The 22,743-nt window shown below is 48.8% G+C and overlaps 1 protein-coding gene across 2 annotated transcripts in view; it reads right to left on the reverse strand.

The window, feature by feature from the left end:
* PLEKHM1 (pleckstrin homology and RUN domain containing M1) overlaps positions 1-22,743 on the reverse strand; it is a 238,048-nt gene that overhangs the window by 59,969 nt on the left and 155,336 nt on the right. For both annotated transcript variants that reach the window (XM_030220671.1, XM_030220672.1), the window contains exon 7: positions 6,400-7,254. In XM_030220671.1, coding sequence (XP_030076531.1) covers positions 6,400-7,254 — 855 coding nt within the window. The remainder of the gene's footprint in view (positions 1-6,399; positions 7,255-22,743) is intronic.

Raw genomic sequence — 22,743 nt, forward strand, 5'->3', positions numbered from 1 at the left:
ATGGGCGGAAAAATCACGCCGGCGAGATCAAAACTCGAAATGACAAAAATTGGCACCACAAAAATAGGGAGAAGAAAATTTAAACCGAGGCCTAACTGAGGCCTACCCCGACGACGAAAGAAAACTTACCGGGGCGAAAAGCTCGAAATACGGGAAGGAAAAAACCAAAAAGGCTCTTCCCGAACACTTTTTAAAACTTTTTGAGAAGAAACGAGTCGAAAACGACGCGCGAGGTCAACTTTCCGGGGCACGAACGGCGAAACACGACCGTACCGAGCGCGGACAAAAGAAGACTGGCCGGCACGAGCCGGTTCGGGCGGGAACACGGTCGCGCATGCGCGGTGCGCATCGGCGCGCGAGGACTAGCAAAGGACTTTGCTAGAGAAGTTTCCGATTGGAGGGGCTGCCGTGGACGTCACCCATCAGTGAGAACAAGCAGCCTGCTTGTCCTCGGAGAAGGTAAAATTATGTATCATACCTGATAATTTTCTTTCCATTAATCATAGCTGATCAATCCATAGACTGGTGGGTTGTGTCCATCTACCAGCAGGTGGAGATAGAGAGCAATCCTTTTGCCTCCCTATATGTGGTCATGTGCTGCTGGAAACTCCTCAGTATGTCGATATCCAAGCTCCATCCGCAGGACTCAGCACTTAGAGAATTACACCCACAAAGGGACACTCTGCCCAGCTCACCACCGCCGAAACGGGGGAGGGGAATTAACCCAGCTCATCCCCACACAAGTGGGGGAGGGGAATCCGTCCAGCTCATCCCCGCGGAGCGGGGGAGGGACACCACACCCGCCGATGCGGGGGGATCTGGCTTATCCTGCAACCGCAACCGCGGGAGGAGCTGACTGACCCTAACACCGCCGAAGCGGGAGGGGTACAAAGCTGCCCTACTGCCGCACGAAGCGGGAGGGAGCGCCGGCAGAATTTATGTCTCAATCCAGCCCCGTAAAACGGAGGGGAGAGGAATGCAGCAGCTCACTGTAACACAAATTCGTCTCAACTCTTGAAGAATCCATTGAAAAACTTGAACACGAAGTCCTCCTGAACAGGAACTGAAGACTAAACTTGAACCTGAAATGCAACCAGAATATAAACAATACAGATATCTGGGAGGGGCTATGGATTGATCAGCTATGATTAATGGAAAGAAAATTATCAGGTATGATACATAATTTACCTTCCATATCATCATGCTGATCAATCCATAGACTGGTGGGATGTACCGAAGCAGTACTCAGCCAGGGCGGGACATTGAAATCCCTGACCGCAACACTGAAGCTCCAAACCGGGCCTCCGCCCGAGCAGCCACAGCCAAGCGGTAATGCCTGGAGAAGGTATGGGCCGATGCCCAAGTTGCCGCCTTGCAAATCTCTTCCAAGGAGACGGACCCGGTCTCTGCCATCGAGGCCGCCTGAGCTCTAGTGGAGTGAGCCTTCAGCTGGATAGGCGGCACCTTCCCCGCGGCCACATAAGCCGCTGCAATGGCTTCCTTGACCCATCTTGCCACTGTAGGCTTAGAAGCCTGCAGACCCTTACGAGGACCTGCAAACAGGACAAACAGATGATCCGATTTCCGGAAATCATTGGTCACTTCCAAGTATCTGATGATGACTCGTCTCACATCCAGATATTTGAGAGCAGAGTATTCCTCTGGGTAGTCCTCCCTACGAAAGGAAGGGAGACAGAGCTGCTGATTCACATGGAAGCGAGAAACAATCTTGGGCAGGAAGGAAGGCACTGTGCGAATAGTCACTCCTGCCTCAGTGAACTGCAGAAAAGGCTCTCGACATGAGAGTGCCTGGAGCTCGGAAACTCTTCTGGCTGAAGTGATAGCCACCAAAAAGACTGCTTTCAACGTCAGGTCTTTCAGAGATGCCCTAGACAAGGGTTCAAAAGGCGGCTTCTGCAAGGCTCTTAGCACCAGGTTGAGATTCCACGCAGGCACCACTGAGTGCAGAGGAGAGCGCAGGTGATTAACTCCCTTGAGAAAGCGCACCACATCTAGCTGCGAAGCCAGGGAAGCACCCTTCAGGCGGCCCCTGAAGCAAGCCAGAGCCGCTACCTGGACTTTAAGGGAACTGAGCGACAGGCCTTTCTCCAGACCTTCTTGCAGGAACGCCAACACTGAAGAAATTGGAGCAGTGAAGGGAGAAAGTGAGCCTGCTTCACACCACGCTGCAAAGGTACGCCAAACCCTGGCGTAAGCAGTAGAAGTAGAGCGCTTCCTCGCTCTCAGCATAGTGGTGATGACCTTGTCTGAGAAGCCCTTCTTTCTCAGACGCTGCCGCTCAATAGCCAGGCCGTAAGACCAAAGGGGGAGGGATCCTCCATCACCACGGGACCCTGATGTAACAGGCCCTGCTCCACTGGCAGCCGCAGAGGATCGTCGACTGAGAGCCTGATCAAGTCCGCATACCAGGGACGTCTGGGCCAGTCTGGACCCACCAGGATTATCCGGCCCGGATGCTTTGCCACCCGGTCTAGCACCCTGCCCAACATGGGCCAGGGCGGGAACACATAGAGAAGCTCTTGTTTCGGCCACTGTTGGAGAAGAGCATCTACTCCCAGGGATTGAGGGTCCCGTCCTCTGCTGAAAAAGCGCGGCACTTGGCAATTGGCCGATGACGCCATCAGATCTAGGCTCGGCTGGCCCCAGCGCTTCGTGATGTCCAAGAACGCCTGAGCAGATAGCTGCCACTCTCCGGGATCCAAGGTATGGCGACTGAGAAAGTCCGCCTTGACATTCATGACTCCGGCAATGTGGGCCGCTGACAGCTGTTCCAGGTTCGCTTCCGCCCACTGGCATAGATTCATGGCCTCCTTGGCTAGAGGGGCGCTCTTGGTACCTCCCTGGCGGTTGACATAGGCCACAGCCGTGGCATTGTCCGACAGGACCCGTACTGGCTTCAACGCCAGTACCGGGATGAACTCCAAAAGCGCCAACCGAATGGCTCTGAGTTCCACGAGGTTGATAGACCACTTTCCCTCTGCAGGAGACCAGAGCCCCTGCGCTGTCCTTCCCAAGCAGTGGGCTCCCCAGCCCGACAAAGAGGCGTCCGTCGTGACGACAATCCACTCCGGGGTCACCAGAGGCATTCCTGCAAACAACTTGTCTGTCTTCAGCCACCAGCTCAGCACCTTGCGCACTGCTGGGTCCAAGGGAAGGCGCACAGTATAATCCTCCGACATCGGAGTCCAGCGCTGCAGCAGAGAGAGTTGTAGTGGTCTCATATGAGCCCTGGCCCAGGGCACTACTTCCATCGTGGCCGTCATAGAGCCCAACAGCTGCACATAGTCCCAAGCCCGAAGAGGAGAGACTACTAGGAACTGGTCCACCTGAGCCTGAAGTTTGACAATCCGATTGTCTGGCAGGAACACTCTGCCCACTTGGGTGTCGAATTGAACTCCCAGATACTCCAGGGACTGAGTCGGGCGCAGCTGGCTCTTCTCCCAGTTGATGATCCACCCCAGGGAGCTCAAAAGAGCAACCACCCGGTCCACAGCTTTGCCGCACTCTGCATAAGAGGGGGCTCGGATCAACCAGTCGTCCAGATAAGGATGGACTTGTACTCCTTCCTTTCGCAGGAAGGCCGCGATGACCACCATTACTTTGGAGAAGGTCCGCGAAGCAGTAGCCAACCTGAAAGGGAGGGCTCTGAACTGGAAGTGTCGGCCCAGGACTGCAAAACGCAGAAAGCGTTGATTAGGAGGCCAGATGGGAATATGCAGGTACGCTTCCTTGATGTCCAAGGAAGCCAAGAACTCTCCTGCCTTCACTGCCGCTATAACAGAGCGGAAAGTCTCCATGCGAAAGTGCCGCACTTTCAAGGCCCGATTGACCCCTTTGAGGTCGAGGATAGGCCGGACAGAACCTCCTTTCTTTGGTACCACAAAGTAAATGGAGTAACGTCCCTTGCCAAGCTGATTTTCTGGCACCGGAACGACCGCACCCAGGCGTATCAGGTTGTCCAAGGTCTGCTGCACTGCCACAGCTTTGACCGGAGACTTGCCGGGAGAGAGTACAAACCCGTCTCTTAAGGGTCGGCAGAACTCTAACTTGTAGCCGTCTCTGATGACTTCCAGCACCCATGCGTCTGAAGTTACTCTGGTCCACTCGCCCAGAAACGAGGACAGGCGTCCTCCAATCTGCACTGGGCCATGGACCAGGACCCTGTCATTGGGTACGAGACCCTGGGGGAGGACCGGAGGGCGTACCTCCGGGACGGCGGTCTCTGCGAAAGGAATGCTGCTTGGGGGAGAAGTTCCTTTTGAAGGAAGAGGGGGCAGAGGAGCCCGACTTGCCCGGGCGGTACCGACGGGCTTCCTGAAACCGTCCTCTGGAGATACCGGGGCGAGCACTGGCCCGAGCCCTGATCTCTGGTAACCTCTTGCCCTTAGACGTGCCGAGATTGGTCACGATTTTGTCCAGCTTGACCCCAAAGAGCAGCTTGCCTTTAAAAGGCAACTTAGCCAGGCGGGACTTAGAGGCGTGGTCCGCAGACCAATGTTTCAGCCAAAGCCAGCGCCGCGCAGAGACTGTCTGAGCCATGCCTTTAGCCGAGGCTCTCAAGACATCATACAGTAAGTCTGCCAAATAAGCCAAGCCCGATTCCAGGGCCGGCCAGTCAGCCCTTAAGGAAGGATCCGAGGGGGAAGCCCGCTGCACCATCGTCAGGCACGCCCTGGCCACATAGGAGCCGCAAACTGAGGCCTGCAAACTTAAGGCAGCCGCCTCGAAGGACGACCTTAAAGCCGCTTCCAAACTTCTGTCTTGGGCGTCCTTTAGTGCCGTGCCACCTTCCACCGGCAACGCCGTTTTCTTAGTCACCGCAGTGATTAAAGAATCCACGGTAGGCCAAATAAAGGCCTCACGTTCACTTTCAGGCAAAGGATAGAGGCGGGACATAGCCCTAGCCACTTTGAGGCTCGCTTCCGGGACATCCCATTGAGCCGAAATTAAGGTGTGCATGGCATCATGCACGTGGAAGGTTTTAGGCGGGCGCTTCGTCCCCAGCATAATGGCAGAGCCAACAGGGGCTGAGGGAGAGACGTCCTCTGGCGAGGAAATCTTCAAAATGCTCATGGCCTGCAGTAACAGGTTGGGCAAATCCTCTGAGCGAAAGATCCGCGCTGCAGAAGGGTCATCCGCTCCATCCGAGCGGGAATCCGTCTCCTCCAAGGAATCCCCAAAGGACCGTTGGGAGAACTCAGATACGCTGCCCTCATCTACATCAGAGGAAACAGCGTCCTCTAAGGCCTGGGAATCCACCCGAGGGCGTTTACTTCCGGGGGCCTCAACCCCGTTATCGGACAAGGGAGAAGGGGCAGCGTTTTGCATAAGGAAGGCCTGATGCAGCAGCAAAATAAACTCGGGGGAGAAACCCCCCAGACTGTGAATTTCAGCAGCCTGGGCCACAGCCCTAGACGCACCCTCAACCGGCACTCGCAAGAGCGGGGGAGCAACATGCTGCGCATCCAAGATGGCGTCCGGCGCGACACTCCGCGAAGGAGCTGCGCGGGATGAATGGCGCTTAACTTTAGCCGCTCTTTTGCCGTCGCCCAAATCAAGGGCGGCCATGGCATGAACGTCTCCCAGCTCAAGGGTGGCCCACGAAGAAGCCGTCCGAGCAGAGTGGCCGGCCAAGATGGCGGAGGCGAGCAGCGGGGGATGGGCGTTTATGGCGGGAAAAACCGCCGCACCGGAGGAAGACCCGGGACACTGACCGGCCTCCAAACTGACACCCACCAAGGGCGAATCAGACTTTAAAACCCCCGCATCCCCGCTAGAAGCGCACACGCGGTCCGGGGAGCGATTCTTCGCGCCCTCGCCCTCTGACGCCATAGGCCACGTGGAGATCGATCGGGGAACCCCCTGCCCGCTATAAAAAGGTAAAAATTACCTGCTTCTCGCTCCGAGCTGTAACGACCTGGTGTCCCAGTGAGTAGCTGCAAAAAACGTTTAAATAAACGTCGAAATAAACGCCCTTAAGGACGTCCAAATTTTTTTTTTTTTTAACGGAGCCAGCGGGAGGGGGGAGAAAAGGAGGGACCTGGCGCCACCAGGTTTGCACTTGCTCAAGAAGAGCCCTCAACCCCAGGCACTCAACAAAACCTAAAAATTAGGCTTGGAGGCCTAGCCAGAGCTGCTGCTGTGTGTGACCACCACCTGCTGAGATAGAGAACATACTGAGGAGTTTCCGGCAGCACATGACCACATATAGGGAGGCAAAAGGATTGCTCTCTATCTCCACCTGCTGGTAGATGGACACAACCCACCAGTCTATGGATTGATCAGCATGATGATATGGAATATGAAATATTACTACAATGAAGCTTGGTCATAAACATGAGTTTGTGGAAGTTTACCAACAGATATAAAGGCCTTTACCTGCACACTTGAAGTTCTGAGAATCTAGTCCTTTTTCTGTGGGTATGTGGGTCAAGCACTGTAACAAAGAACTGTCTTCTCTCACCACAACCTTTGAATTCCTGCCCCAGTCCCTATTCAATGGCTCATCGGCTGCTTCTAAATAAGATGTCAGGGCCCCTCGAATAAGCTCCCGCCAGGCCTTGGCTTCCTTGGCGCTCTCAGCCTGTAGTCGCAATGAGGTCTTTGAGGTTACAACTCTGAAGAAAGCAGGGCCTCCAAGGCTGGCATCTGGAAGGATGTCTCGAATTATGTCAATTCCATAGACCTGGCACAGGGTCTTTGTGCAGTCTGTCACCACAAAACACTTCAAAGCCTCCAAGGACAAAGAGAAAATGAAGTGGCTCCAGCTCCGATCCACTCTCATGTACAGAACAGATTCCTTGAATGCATCCTGTTCCACAGACAGCCCTGATGGCCAGTCGAACACAAGTGGAGAACCAGCTGGACTCATGGTGTTACTGTCAGATTCTGGGGACTTCAGGACTTCCCAGGTCTCTTCCTGCTGGGGGCGACATTTCTGCAGCACCTCCTCCAGTCTGTCCACCCAGTCCTCAGCTTCATCCTGGGATGATGCCCGTAGATACAGCTTCTTGTTTGGGAAAAAGAGATCAAAGCGGCCATCGGCATGTGCCGGCCCTACTGCCTCACACCGGAGCAGGGAGCAGTTCTCAGTGCAGGTTCGGTCCTCAGCATTTAGGAAAAGGCGAAACTCAAAGGGTGAGAGCTCACAGTAGAATTCCTTCCAGATCCCCATGGCCCCACGACGTTCCAAATTACCCAACTTCAAGAGTCCCCGGAAGGGGTTTGAGAGCCCTGGCAAAAAAAGAAAAGGACAGAGACAACAAATTAATCACAGGAAAATTCAACAGATTCTGTAATGCAAAACCAAACACACCTTACAAGCTCTAGAAATCAGGAAAAATATGACCTCTAAAAACAACAACATTTAAGTGTGATAAAAACTCAAGAAGAATCACAGCAAAAGATAAAATGCATTATCTTGCCACCAGAAGAACACACAAAAAAGGTGTGTATGTATGTGTGTGTGGTGGGGGGGGGGGGGGGGGGTCTAGCAAATTGAACAGCACAAATGAAAGCCTATATAAGGAGAAATTATGCCTTACTCAATGATTTTCTTTTTGCTTCAGACTATTCCTGAAAGCAAGTGTTATGAGCATTGGTCAGCAGGTGGGGATAGAGAACGCAGAATCAGGTGTACTCTACACTCAGTATGTGGCTCCTACAATTCAGAATTTTGAGAAACAAAACAGTGAACAGAAGCAAGAACCAAGCGACAAGAAGATCACCATCCTATGGTTAGAGAAATGATCTATATCTAGAACTGTAACAAACCAAAATCAGGAAGGATCTCTGCAAAGAGAACTCATGAAGAAAAGAGGTAACAGCACAACAATCATGTAAGACTCTTCGTAAAGAGAGTGATCAAGGAATAGTCTAAAGAACTAAAGGAAACAAACTTATCAGGTAAGACAAATTCTCCTTCCGTAACGTCCTTAGACTATTTATTCCAGAAAAGCGAGTTGTAAAAAAGCAATCCCCAGGCAGAGTGAGTAGCAGCAAAATCTGCATCATGCTGGGCCACTGGTGTCAACTCTGTTATGTCTAGAGAAGGTGTGAAGGAACGACCAGGCTACCACCTTACAGATATTAGAGGGAGACACCAGACCAACTTCTGCCCAAGAGGAAGCCACCCCACCTTGAGGAATGGGCCCGCATGGCTTTAGGAGCCTGTTTACCTACAAGGACGTAAACAGACACAATCCCCCCCCCCCCCCCCCCCCCCACGATATTCAAAACTATTTAAGTGGCCAGGAATGGCTCCTGGCTGGTTAAAATAGCCTTCAGCCGCCTAAGCTCTAATATTCAGTGTGAGATATCCGGCTATCTCAGCTGAATATTAGCGCTTAGTGGCTAGTCCGGTCACCGGATATGTTGCGAGACATAGCTGGTTAGCGCCAATATTCATTGGTTGACTGGTTTGGTGGGCAGATAGACCCACATAAATAACAGGTCTATTTTTGACCGCTATAACTCAGTCGGTCAGCTGATGAATATCGGTTTAACCAGTTATGTTCATAGTGCCCAAAAAACCCCAGAAATTCAATGCAGGTTGCCGGATACAGCCTGGCATTGAATTTCTAGGTTCACCAGTACCACGGAAGTTAGCTGGGCTGCCTCCTGTGGTCTAAATATCGGCCCCAATGGCTTCTTTTAGCCAGTGAGTAATCGTCAGTTGTGATGTCACCTGTCCCTTCTGAGAATGTACAAACAGAACAAAAAGCCTGTCCAACCTCTTAAATTCCAAATATCAAAAGAGTACTCTGCAGACATCCACAGCTGCAAGGAGGAAAACCAAGTACCACATTCCTCTTTGCAAAAGGATGGGAGGTTTATCAACTGGTTAACAAGGAAAGAAGAAATGACCTTCCGAAGAAAGGAAAGTACCATAAAAACCCTGGCTTATGTAAAATAGAGGAAAGGATCATAGTAACATAGTAGATGACGGCAGAGAAAGACCTGTACGGTTCATCCAGTCTGCCCAACAAGATAAACTCATATGTGCTACATTATGTGTATACCTGACCTTGATTTGTAGTATCTGCCATTTTCAGGGCACAGACCGTAGAAGTCTGCTCAACACTAGCCCTGCCTCCCAACCACTAGCCCCGCCTCCCACCACCAGCTCTGCCACCCAATCTCCGCTAAGCTTCTGAGGATCCATTCCTTCTGAACAGGATTCCTACACAGCAGGAGGTAAGGGTTGGGCTCTGAATAGGGGACAAACCATTTGTTTGTAACTTTCCTCAGGTGCTGACCTGAACCAAACTCCTGCAAAAGTAAAGTAAATTCTGACCTTTTAAATTCCAAACTTCTCAACTTTCTGGCTATAGGTGAGTTACCTGATATTCTCTTTAATTTAATGCTTATTGCTTAATTAATTAATTTGCCCTGTGAAACCTCTTATTTTCTTTCTTTCTCTTCCTGCCAAGCTCTGATAGAGAGGGAGGCTGCATTGCATTGCATTGAGGCTCTAAAGTGCATTTTACATTGTTGAAACTGATATAATTATTGGGAATATCTAGATTTATATTACAACAAGGAAAGTTTTATACTCTAGGGCAATTTTGAAAGTTAAATCAATTGAAAATTCTTTGACCAGACTGTACCATTTCTGGTCCCATCCAGAGAATTGCCTTGATAACAGCATTTAGCTGACACATTGAGACTTAGACGTTGTTGCAATCACGGAGACGTGGCTAAATGGTTCCCATGAATGGGATGCAAACATACCAGGCTATAATCTATTTAGGAAGGATAGAGAGGGTCGAAAAGGTGGAGGAGTAGCTCTGTATGTAAAGAATGATATCATGGCGACTAAAATGACAGGGACCTGGGAAAAAGAAGAAGCGATATGGATCACCTTAAAAAGAGAGGATAGAACCTCTGTCCACGTGGGTGTTGTCTACAGACCCCCGACACAATTAGAGGAACTAGATAAAGATCTGATCGCAGATATTCAAAAATTAGGAAAGAAAAAAAGAGGTTCTGTTGATGGGAGATTTCAATCTGCCGGATGTAGATTGGAAGGTTCCGTCTGCCAAATCAGAAAGAAGTAGAGAGATAGTGGATGCTTTCCAAAGTGCTCTGCTCAGACAAATGGTGACGGAACCCACGAGGGAGGGAGCGACGCTGGATCTGGTGCTCACAAATGGGGATAGTGTGTCAAATGTCCGAGTGGGTGCACACCTGGGAAGCAGTGACCATCAAACGGTTTGGTTTCATATGACGGCTGAAGTGGAGGGTGGCCACTCTAAATTCAAAGTCCTGGATTTCAAGCGTGCTGACTTTAGTAAAATGGGGGAATACCTGAGGAAGGAGCTGATGGGCTGGGAGGACGTACAAGAAGTGGAAGGACAGTGGTCCAGGCTGAAAGAAGTAATAAATAGGGCCACAGACCTTTATGTAAGGAGAGTAAATAAAAGCAAGAGAAAAAGGAAACCGATATGGTTCTCCAAGAAAGTGGCTGAGAAAATAAAGGCTAAAGAGTTAGCGTTCCAGAAATATAGAAAATCTCAAGAAGAGGAACACGGGGAGGAATACCGGGTGAAACTGAAAGAAGCCAAGAGAGAGATACGTCTGGCGATGGCGATAGCTGAAGAACAAATGGCTAGAAATGTAAGGAGGGGAGACAAAAATTTCTTCAGGTATATTTGTGAAAGGAGAATGACTAAAAAGGGAATTGTGAGACTAAAAGATACAGCGAAACGCTATGTAGATAATGATGAAGAAAAAGCCAATTTGCTAAATAGATACTTTTGTTCTGTTTTCACTGAAGAAAATCCTAGAGAAGGACCGAGAGGGACTGGCAAAAGTACACCTGAGAATGGAGTGGATAGAGCACCATTCACGGAAGACAGTGTGTATCAACAACTTGGAAAGCTAAAGGTGGACAAAGCCATGGGACCGGACGAGATCCACCCCAGAATATTGAGGGAGCTCAGAGGGGTTCTGGCGGGTCCTCTTAAAGATTTGTTTAATAAATCCTTGGAGACGGGAGAGGTTCCAAGGGATGGGAGAACGGCGGATGTGGTCCCTCTTCACAAAAGTGGTGATAGGGAAGAAGCTGGAAACTACAGGCCGGTGAGCCTCACTTCGGTTATTGGAAAAGTAATGGAAGCCATGCTGAAGGAAAGGATAGTGAATTTCCTGGAAGCCAATAAGTTGCAAGATCCGAGACAACATGGTTTTACCAGAGGGAACTCGTGCCAGACGAATCTCATTGAATTCTTTGATTGGGTAACTGGAAAATTAAATCATCGACATGCTATAGACGTAATCTACTTAGATTTTAGCAAAGCTTTTGACACGGTTCCCCACAGGAGGCTCTTAAATAAACTTGATGGGCTGAAGATAGGTCCCGAAGTGGTGAACTGGATTAGGAACTGGTTGACGGACAGAAGACAGAGGGTGGTGGTAAATGGAGTTCGCTCAGAGGAGGGAAAGGTGAGTAGTGGAGTGCCTCAGGGATCGGTGCTGGGTCCGATTCTGTTCAATATATTTGTGAGTGACATTGCCGTAGGGTTAGAAGGTAAAGTTTGCCTATTTGCGGATGATACTAAGATTTGCAACAGAGTGGACACCCAGGAGGGAGTGGAAAGCATGAAAAAGGATCTGAGGAAGCTAGAAGAATGGTCTAAGGTTTGGCAATTAAAATTCAATGCGAAGAAATGCAAAGTGATGAACTTAGGGAGTAGAAACCCAAGAGAGACTTATGTGTTAGGCGGTGAGAGTCTGATAGGTACTGAGGGGGGGAGGGATCTTGGTGTGATAGTATCCGAGGATCTGAAGGCGACGAAACAGTGTGACAAGGCAATGGCTGTAGTGAGAAGGTTGCTAGGCTGTATAAAGAGAGGTGTGATCAGCAGAAGAAAGGAAGTGTTGATGCCCCTGTACAAGTCGTTGGTGAGGCCCCACCTGGAGTAGTGTGTTCAGTTTTGGAGGCCGTACCTTGCGAAGGATGTTAAAAAAATGGAAGCAGTGCAAAGAAAAGCTAAGAGAATGGTACGGGATTTGCGTTCCAAGACGTTTGAGCAGAGACTTGCTGACCTGAACATGTATACCCTGGAGGAAAGGAGGAACAGGGGTGATACGATACAGACGTTCAAATATTTGAAAGGTATTAATCCGCAAACAAATCTTTTCCGGAGATGGGAAGGCGGTAGAACGAGAGGACATGAAATGAGGTTGAAGGGGAGCAGCCTCAGGAAAGATGTCAGGAAGTATTTTTTCACAGAGAGGGTGGTGGATGCTTGGAATGCCCTCCCGCGGGAGGTGGTGGAGATGAAAACCTTTGCTCCAGAAACGGGCCTTTTTTTTACTAATATATATATATATATATATATATATATATATATATATATATATTATACATACACACACAAAATTACTAATAACAGCATAACATAAAACCCTGATCATATAACATAGGATAGAATGTGAATATGGACAGAGTTGCTGTTATTACAAGTTTAGTTTGAGACAGATTAAGCCCTGGCCCACTCTGACCCTCCCCCGTCGTCAGGTACCTTTGCTTGCGGGGGTCCCCAACCCTCGCCAGCCGGTCTTTTTCAGCAACTGTCGACTTCGGCGCCTTCACTGATGATCTGTTTCTGACTCCTGAAGTCCTGCGTGCACATCCTGTACAGGGCTACCACGGGGGACCTCAGGAGTCAGATCATCAGCGAAGGCGCCAGAGTCGACCGGCGCTGAAGAAGACTTTGGCTGGCAGGAGTTGGGGACCCCCGCCAGCAAAGGTACCTGGTGGCGGCGGTGACAGGGGAGGGTCGTCAGCGGCGGTTGGGTCTAAAGTGGCGGGAGGGGTCAGCGGCTGGGGGAGGCGGGCTAAACTGTGCCCCCTCCCCCACCTCAGGCTGTGGACCCTCCTCCTGCTGAGGTCTGGCTACGCCCCTGGTTAGAGGATTAGTTATGTCTATTGTTAGAAGTCGATCTTGAAAGTTCCTTCTCCCAGGCAAGGAATAGAATTCTGTGTGCTTAAGAGACTTGCACAAACCGCATTTTCCTGAAGACCTGCAGTGGGACCTGCACAGGATAAAGGTTTCACCTCTTCTGTGGTAGCAAGTACTGAGGCAAAGAGCAGCTGACGTGGACCATTTGTGACTAAGAACAAGGCAGGCAGCAAACCTGAACCGAAAGAACGAGGGGGGGGGGGGGGGGGGCAGAGACCAGTAGAAGCCTTAACAAATTAAACTGTTAGTCAGATGTAACCACTGCTGACCTTGTAATTCACCCAGCTGAGTTCTCCATTTAAAGGAGTCCTCCAGTGCTTCACTTCCTAAAATTTCAATCTTTTGTATCCCGTTTCTCTTTATTTCCCTCAAGAACGGTATCAGTAAATAAAGTAATTGGGGGGGGGGGGGGGGGGGGAGAAGTCCACTGTCCACAAGAGGGGCAGTGACCAACAGACCTCCATGTATGACCCCCTTAGCTCAACTGGGAGTCAAATGACCAACTGGACCAGGAGCACCTTAGACGAGACTAGGAGCTGCAGAGATACAGAAAGCATAAGTGTGTTGTGCTCTATAAGTTCAGTATATAACATAGTAAATGTAGCTCCTACAATTCAGTATTTTTCTGTCTCCACCTGCTAGCTGAGGGTCATAAAAACCACTTTTCTGGAACAGTTGAAGGATGCTAAAGAAGCAAACTTTCATTAAACGTGAAGAATAGAGCCAAAATTTAACAAACAGGAAATAGTTTCTTCCCTTGAAGCAGGTGAGTGATGCTTGCTTGACCTCTCATTCTTCCATCTTTTACTCAGGCTCAGATGTATTAACAGTTTTGCCTCATTTTGGGAGTAATTCGGTAAAAATGTTTTCCACATGTAAATCATGTGTTACATGCAGAAAATGCTGTTTCAAAATTGCATGAGGAACACGTACACAGAAGCACTGCAAAACCGAGCTTACTGGTTATGCCGTCTGGATGGAATTGAACAGAATACACATACATACTTTTGTACCTTATTTGGAGAAGGTGTAAATTTGTTCTTTCTTCCTCTAAGTGCACCACCTGTTCCTCGGATCCCATTCCCACCAATCTGCTTACCAACATCTCTCCTACAGTCAACCCCTCAATCTGTCACATCCTCAACCTCTCTCTCTCCACTGCTACTGTCCCTGACACCTTCAAGTACGCTGTAGTCACACCACTTCTCAAAAAACCATCACTCGACCCCACCTGTCTCTCCAACTACCGCCCCATCTCTCTTCTACCCTTCCTCTCCAAATTATTTGAACGTGCTGTCCACAGCCGTTGCCTTGACTTCCTCTCCTCTCAGGCCGTCCTTGACCCGCTTCAATCTGGCTTTCGCCCACTACACTCGACAGAAACAGCACACTCTAAAGTCTGCAATGACCTGTTCCTCGCCAAATCCAAAAGCCATTATTCCATCCTCATCCTCCTCGACCTATCCGCCGCCTTTGATACCGTCAATCATAATTTACTTCTTGACACACTGTCCTCATTTGGGTTCCAGGGCTCCGTCCTCTCCTGGTTCTCCTCGTATCTTTCCCAACGCACCTTCAGAGTATCTTCTAATGGCTCCTCTTCCACCCCCGTCCCGCTCTCTGTTGGGGTTCCTCAAGGATCTGTCCTTGGACTGCTTCTCTTCTCGATATACACCTCTTCCCTAGGCTCATTGATCTCATCACATGGTTTCCAGTACCATCTCTTCGCCGATGACACCCAGCTTTACCTCTCCACTTCCGACATCACAGTCGAAACCCAGGCCAAAGTTTCAGCCTGCCTTTCCAACATCGCTGCCTGGATGTCCAACCGGCATCTGAAATTGAACACGGCAAAGACTGAGCTCCTTATCTTTCCACCCAAACCCTTTTCTCCTCTTCCCCCACTTTCCGTCTCTATTGACAACGCCCTCATCCTCCCCGTCTCTTCAGCACACAATCTCGGAGTCATTTTCGACTCCTCCCTCTCCTTCTCTGCCCATATCCAGCAGACAGCTGTCGCTTCTTCCTCTATAATATTAGCAAAATTCGCCCATTCCTCTCTGAACAGACCACCCGAACCCTCGTCCACTCGCTCGTTACCTCTCGTCTTGACTATTGCAATCTTCTCCTCGCTGGCCTCCCGCTTAGCCACCTATCCCCCCTTCAATCTGTCCAAAATTCCACCGCACGTCTTATCTACCGCGTGAACCGATACTCTCATATCACCCCTCTCCTCAAGTCGCTTCACTGGCTCCCGATCTGCTACCGTATACAGTTCAAGCTTCTCCTATTGACCTTCAAGTGCACTCAATCTGCTGCCCCCCATTACCTCTCTACCCTCCTCTCCCCGTATGTTCCCACCCGTAACCTCCGCTCTCAGGACAAATCACTCCTATCTGTACCCTTCTCCACCACTGCTAACTCCAGACTCCGCCCCTTCTGCCTCGCAGCACCTTATGCCTGGAACAGACTTCCTGAGCCCATACGCCATGCGCCCTCCCTGCCCATTTTCAAGTCCTTACTCAAGGCCCATCTCTTCTCCCTTGCTTTTGGCGCCTAACCACCTTCCCCATTCCTGTTACCTACACTGACTACGTAGTCTGTTACCGTTAGATTGTAAGCTCTCTTGAGCAGGGACTGTCCCTTCCCGTGTTTAAACTTGTACAGCGCTGCGTAACCCTGGCAGCGCTATAGAAATGCTAAGTAGTAGTAGTAGGGTTCACTGTAGCAGCCTATGCTGTCTTTACTAAATAGGCGCCTTTTTAACACTGGAACATAAGAATAGCCATACTGGGTCAAACCAATGGTCCATCCAGGTCACCTATATGCCCAGTTATGAATTTACCCCCTTTTGTATCTTTGGGAAACAGGCTTATTACCTTTGACCTTCAGTGTTCTCTAGATTACGATAACTGTGGCTACAAATGTAAAGAGGGGCAACAAGAATTTTTTCAGGTATATTAGTGAAAGGAGGAAGACTAAAAATGGAATTGTGAGACTGAAACATGCTGTGAACTGCTATGTGGAGAATGAGGAGGAAAAAGCAAATCTACTAAGCAAATACTTCGGTCCTATTTTTATGGAAGAAAATCCTGGAGAAGGACCACGATTGATTGGCAAAAGTACGTATGAGAACAGAGAAGATATATCACTGTTCATGGAAAAACAGTGTTTATGAACAACTTAAAAATCTGAAGGTGGACAAAGCCATGGGACCAGGCAGGATCCATCCCAGGATATTGAGGGAGCTCAGAGAGGTTCTGGCAGGTCCTCAAAGATTTGTTTAATAAATCCTTGGAGACGGGGGAGGTTCCGTGGGATTGGAGAAGAGTGGATGTGATCCCTCTTCACAAGAGGGGTGACAGAGAAGAAGCTGGAAACTACAGGCTGCTTATTGGAAAAGTAATGGAAGCAATGCTGAAGGAAAGGATAGTGAATCTCCTGTAATCCAGTAAGTTGCAAGATCCGAGACAACTGGTTTTACCAAAAGTAAATCGTGCCAAACAAATCTGATTGAATTCTTTGACTAGGTGACCAGAGAACTGGATCAAGGACGTGCACTAGATGTAACCTACTTAGATTTCAGCAAAGCCTTTGACATAGTTCCTCATAGGAGGCACTTGAATGCACTTGACAGGCTGAAGTTAGGTCCCAAAGTGGTGTACTGGATTAAGAACTGGTGACGGACAGATGCCAGGATGGTGGTTAATAAAATTCTCTCGAAGGAAGGAAAGGTGAATAGTGGAGTGCCTCAAGGATCAGCACTGGGGCCGATTTTGTTCAGTATATTTGTGAGTGACATTGCCAGAGAGTTAGAAGGTAAGATCTGCCTTTTTGTGGACGATACCAAGATTAGTAACAGAGTGGACAATCCGGAGAGGAAAACATGAACAAGGATCTGCAGAGGCTCATATGCAGACAGGGACAGGGATCTTGGTGTGATAGTGTCTGAGGATCTGAAGTGACAAGGTGGTGGTCATAGACAGAAGGATGCTAGGCTGTATAGAGAGAGGTATAGCCAGCAGAAGAAAGGAGGTGATGATGCCCCTGTACAAGTCATTAGTGAGGCCCCACCTGGAGTACTGTGTTCAGTTTTGGAGGCCGTATCACACTAAAGATGTAAGAAAACTTGAAGCGGTCCAGAGGAAGGCGACAAGAATGATATGGGGCCTGCACCAAAAGACATAAGAAGAACATAAGTATTGCCATACTGGGACAGACCGAAGGCCCATCAAGCCGAGCATCCTGTTTCCAACAGTGACCAATCCAGGTTACAATTACCTGACAAGATCCCAAAACAGAACAACACATATTATGCTGCTTATACTAGAAATAAGCAGTGGATTTTCCCCAAGTCCATTTTAATAATGGCTTATGGATTTTTCTTTTAGGAAGCTATTCAAACCTTTTTTTTTTTTTTTTAAAGCTAACTTGTTTTACTATATTGTCTGGCAAAGAATTCCAGAGTTTAATTATACGTTGAGTGAAGTAATATTTTCTCCAATTCGTTTTAAATTTACTACTTTGAAGCTTCATTGCATGCTCTCTAGTTCTAGTATTTTTGGAAAGAGTAAACAAGCGATTCAGGTCTACCCATTCCACTCCACTCACTATTTTATATCTATCATATCTCCCCTTAGCCGTCTTTTCTCCAGGCTGAAGAACCCTAGCCGCTTTAGCCTTTCCTCACAGAGAAGTCGCCCCATCCCCTTAATCATTTTTGTCGCCCTTCTCTGTACCTTTTCTAATTCCACTATATCTTTTTTTAGATGCATTGACCAGAATTGCACACAATATTCGAGGTGCGGTCACACCATGGAGAGATACAAAGGCATAATAATGACCTCATTTTTGTTTTCCATTCCTTTCCTAATAATACCTTTCTTAGCCATCACCATAAACTGAGCAGAGGGTTTCAACATATCATCAATGATGACACCTAGATCCCTTTCCTGGTCGGTGACTCCTAATGTGGAACCTTGCACTACATTAGTTTGGGTTCCTTTCCCACATTTATCACTTTGAACTTCCTCACATTAAACGTCATCTGCTGTTTGGATGCCCTACCTCCCAGTCTCGTAAGGTCCTCTTGTCATTTTTCACAATCCTCTTACGATTTAACAACTTTGAATAACTTTGTGAAATCAGCAAATTTAATTACCTCACTAGTTACTCTCTAGATCATTTATAAATATGTTAAAAAGCAACAGTCTCGGCACAAACCCCTGGGGAACCCCACTATCTACCCTTCTCAATTGAGAATACCGACCATTTATTCCTACGCTCTGTTTTCTATCTTTTAACCAGTTTTCAATCCACACTAGAACACTACCTCCTATCCCATGACTCTCCAATTTCCTCTGGAGTCTTTCATGAGGTACTTTCCGGTATGGTTATCTGTAATGAGGACTAGGATTATTTTAAGTTTTAAAACTTATGTTGTTCCTAGGGGAGGAAGTGACGTCACGAGACTGAATGGCCGCCTAAACCCGGAGCTCCGTTCTTCCCTCCTGCTTTAAAGTTCCACTTACCACAAATAAGCCTCTCGCAGCTTCTGCAAGAATTGCGAAGTGTCGCTGACTCTCCCAGGCTAAAGAGGATGAGTAAAAAAAAAGCGGTGCGCTGCATCGGGAGAGTGAGCGCTTGTCGGCGAAGCAGACGGATCGCGGCTTAGCTCGTCCCGCCTCCCCCAAGCTATGCAGAATCTCGGAGTCGAGCCATAATCCGTCCCGTGAAGAACACCACAAACCCGCCCCCAACTAGGCTCTTGCACAGGACCTGACCAAAAGCTTAGAGGCGCTTAGGGCCGAAATTGTGGCGTCCAAGGAAGAAATTCTTGAGCACGTGGACGCCCTGAGCGTCGAACTGAGAGAGCTTGGGGGAAGGGTAGAAGTTCTGGAGGAGCGCGCGGACGAGCTGGGAGAGAGACATGAAGAAACAGACAGGCGCATGCAAAAACTGATGGAACAGACAGAAGACCTGCAGTTTAAATTGGACGATCTTGAAAACCGGGGAAGACGACAAAATCTCCGGTTTCGAGGTGTCCAGGAGAATGGCGATAAAGAAGATGTCCCGACGGTTGTGTGTGCTATATGTGCACAGCTGCTGGGCCCAGAGTTTGACGTTAGCAAGATCACTATGGACAGAGCACATAGAGCGTTGGGGCCCGCAAGAGACAACAGGCCGAGAGACATAGTGGTGAGGTTCTCCACCTATGCCTGCAAAGATCAAATATGGCAAAAGGCTCGCCAGTCTTCTAGCCTTGAATTTAATGGGGACCGCGTGGCGATTTATCAAGATTTATCCTTGTTTACGCTGAGCTTAAGGAGGTCCATGAAGCCGGTAATAGAGATTTTAACCAAGGAGAAGATTTTCTATAGATGGGCATTCCCGTTTGCCATTTGCTTTGACCTCAAGGGAAAGAAGCTCCGCTGCCGGTCTGTGGGTGCAGCGTGGAAGAGCTTACATGAAGCAGGCTTAGCTCCCACGGAAAGCCTGCCGACGGGGATGGCCCCTTCAACAAAAGCGCGTCTGCAGAGATGGAAGAGAGTCGAGAAAGGGGCAAAGAGCTCAAGACATCAGACCTGAGTCGTAGAAGCTGGACTGTCTGGGGTGAACTCAGTCTTGAAGTATTAAACCCCGAAGGGGGTAGGATTGAGAAAATGTTATAGAGAGAGTAATTCAAAAGATAACATGACGAATGGTAGTGGATGATAATATGATTTTGTGGGTGAATGGAGGGGACGAATGTGGGGCGGGGGGATTGGGGGGAAGTTTATGTTTGACTGTTAAATTGGTTAATACTATTTGAGGTTTGGTCAGTGGGGTTTCTTCCTTCAAGTCCCAGGCAGTGCCGCATGGTGCTGGTTGGTGGATTAGAGACAGGGGGAGGAAGGGAGGGAGTAAGGGGTAGAGAGGAAGATAGGGTAGACGGGCTAGGGGATAATAGGGTATGGGGGGATGGGGACAAGTTGGGAGGGGGGAATTTAGCTTTAGGTTTAAGTCTTCCCTGGTCAATATATTATTTTTCTTTTTCTCTAATGAAGCTTAAATGGTAGACTTTAAGATTTGTTCATATAACAAAGGGGCTGAACTCGCCATATAAGAGACATGCACTGGTGCGTGAACTAAACTTGATGAAGCCGCGGGTAGTCTTTTTACAAGAGACCCATTTATTACAAAAGCACGAGGGTCTTTTGATATCTAAACAATACCAGCAGGTTTACTGTGCCTCAGATGTCACTGGTACAAAGAAACGGGGGGTGGCCATAATGTTCCATAAAGACACCCAGGTACAGATATTGCACTCCAGAAAGGACAGGGAGGGCAGATTCCTGTTCTTGCATGTGCTATTGGAGCAGGAGGAATGTACACTGGCCAGTGTATATGCCCCAAATGAGAGGCAGGACAATTTTTTCCTGCGCTTGAGGAGGGAACTGCAGACCTTTGCTAGGGGTAAACTAATAGTGGCTGGCGATTTCAATGCCACTATGCAGCCAGGTTTGGACAGGTCAGCTCCTCCTGCTCCGATTGATTGCAGACTTTCCCGTGCTTTGAAATGTTTGGTTGACGAGATGGGATTGTATGATGTATGGAGACTGGCCAACTCTAGAGGGAGGGAGTATACATTTTACTCAACAGTACACCTCTCCTACTCCAGAATTGACTATATTTTCTTGGATAAGACGTTGTCGGGTGGAGTAGGGGGGGGGCCACTATAGGTCATATAACCATATCAGACCACGCCCCAATCTGGGCCAATATCTCATCCTTACAAGATGAGAAGCGGGATAAGAGATGGGCGCTTAATAACTCTTTGCTACAAGACCCGGAGCTGGTGGCGAGATTTCTCCCAGTTTTGAAAGAGTATTTCGATGTCAATATAGACTCTGGTCCGTCACTGGGGATAGTATGGGATGCCTTTAAGGCAGTAGCAAGAGGGTATTTTATTAAACAAGCTGGTCAGAGATCCCGAGCCCAAAGGGAACGTTTGTCTCAGTGTATGGGTGCATTGGGAGACTTGGAGATTAAATATAGGGAGTCTGGGTCAGTATCTGACTACCGAAAGCTTCAAGCAAAGCGATTGGAAATAGCCACCTTGCATGAGGATAGTTTGAAATTTGCACATGCAAGGGTTAAACAGGTGTACTACGAATGCACTAATAAACCAGGTAGACTATTGGCCACTAAATTAAGGAAAATAAGGTCTGACCGGCACATATTAAAAATGAAGGGAGCCGGAGGAGAGGTGCTACACAAATCCACACAGATAAGGGATTGTTTTGCACAGTATTATGAGAATTTATATCGAGAGGATGCTACTGTGCAGACGGGAAAAATAGACGAATACTTGGCTGAGAGGGGCTTGAAGGTTCTATCCGAAACGCAGAGGGTAGAGCTCGATCAACCGGTGAGCGTAGACGAGGTGTTGCAGGTTATTAAAGCACTTCCATCGGGGAAGGTGCCAGGGCTAGACGGTTTCACAAACGAATTTTATAAGATCTTTGGACCACATCTGGCACCCTACTTAACTATGATAGTTAACTCTGTAAGAGAAGGGGCCTCTCTCCCACTGACGATGATGGAGGCATGGGTGGCAGTAATTCCCAAACCTGGCAAGGATAGAACTGAGTGTGCCTCGTACCGGCCAATATCAATACTTAATGCCGATGTAAAAATTCTGGCTAAGGTTTTGGCCAATAGGCTGGGGAGGCTGTTGCCTAGCCTGATCCACCCTGACCAGGTAGGGTTCGTAGCCAATAGGCAAGCTATGGATAACATCCGGAGAACAGTGGATCTCCTATATGCATCCCAGATAAAGGCCAGCCAGGTGGTGCTACTAGGGCTTGACGCCGAAAAGGCCTTTGATAGGGTTCATTGGGGGTTCCTTGACAAAGTCCTGGCCAGGGTTGGGATAGGATCTCAGTATAGGACCTGGATTGGGGCGTTGTATTCAGCACCGCGTGCGTGTGTGAGGGTGAATGGTGGACACTCGGCGACGTTTTTGTTGGGGCGAGGTACGTGACAAGGATGTCCGCTGTCTCCCTTACTCTTTGCGCTGGCAATGGAGCCCTTGGCGGAGGCGATTAGAGAACACCCAGACATTACTGGGGTAAAGACGACGTCTTGTTGTCCCTGACTAACCCTTTAATTTCGCTGCCGAATTTAATGAAAGTGATAGGTGAATACGCTGCAATCTCCGGATATAAACTTAACGCTAGTAAATCTATTGGCATGGCGCTGGGGGTACCGCCAAGTATACTGGAATCATTGAAGGCGTCTTTTACTTTCAAATGGGAGGATAGAGCTTTGGGCTACTTAGGTGTTAAGATCTCGAGCAACTTATCTGCACTGTTTGATGATAATTACCAGGCCCTCAGGAGGGAGATACAGAGGGATCTGGACAGATGGTCATCTATGGGTCTATCCTGGTTTGGGCGCATTGCCGCGATTAAAATGAACATCTTGCCCCGATTGTTGTACTTATTCCAGGTTCTGCCTCTGAAGCTGTCCAGGTCCTTCTTGTCTGGGATTCAAGACTCCTTGATCCGGTTCATTTGGAGCCATAAGAGACCACGATTGCCCCGAGCAGTGCTATATAAGAGTAGAAAAGAGGGAGGTTTGGGAGTGCCCAATCTCACCTGGTACTATTGGGCAGCACAAGCTAGAGGGGCAATCGACTGGTTTCGAAGGGATGACCATAAAAGATGGGTGGATATTGAACAAGCTCTGGTTGGTTCGCGTGCACTCGGGC

This window comes from Microcaecilia unicolor, chromosome 12 (assembly GCF_901765095.1).
Source record: "Microcaecilia unicolor chromosome 12, aMicUni1.1, whole genome shotgun sequence".
NCBI classification, from domain to species: Eukaryota; Metazoa; Chordata; class Amphibia; order Gymnophiona; family Siphonopidae; genus Microcaecilia; species Microcaecilia unicolor.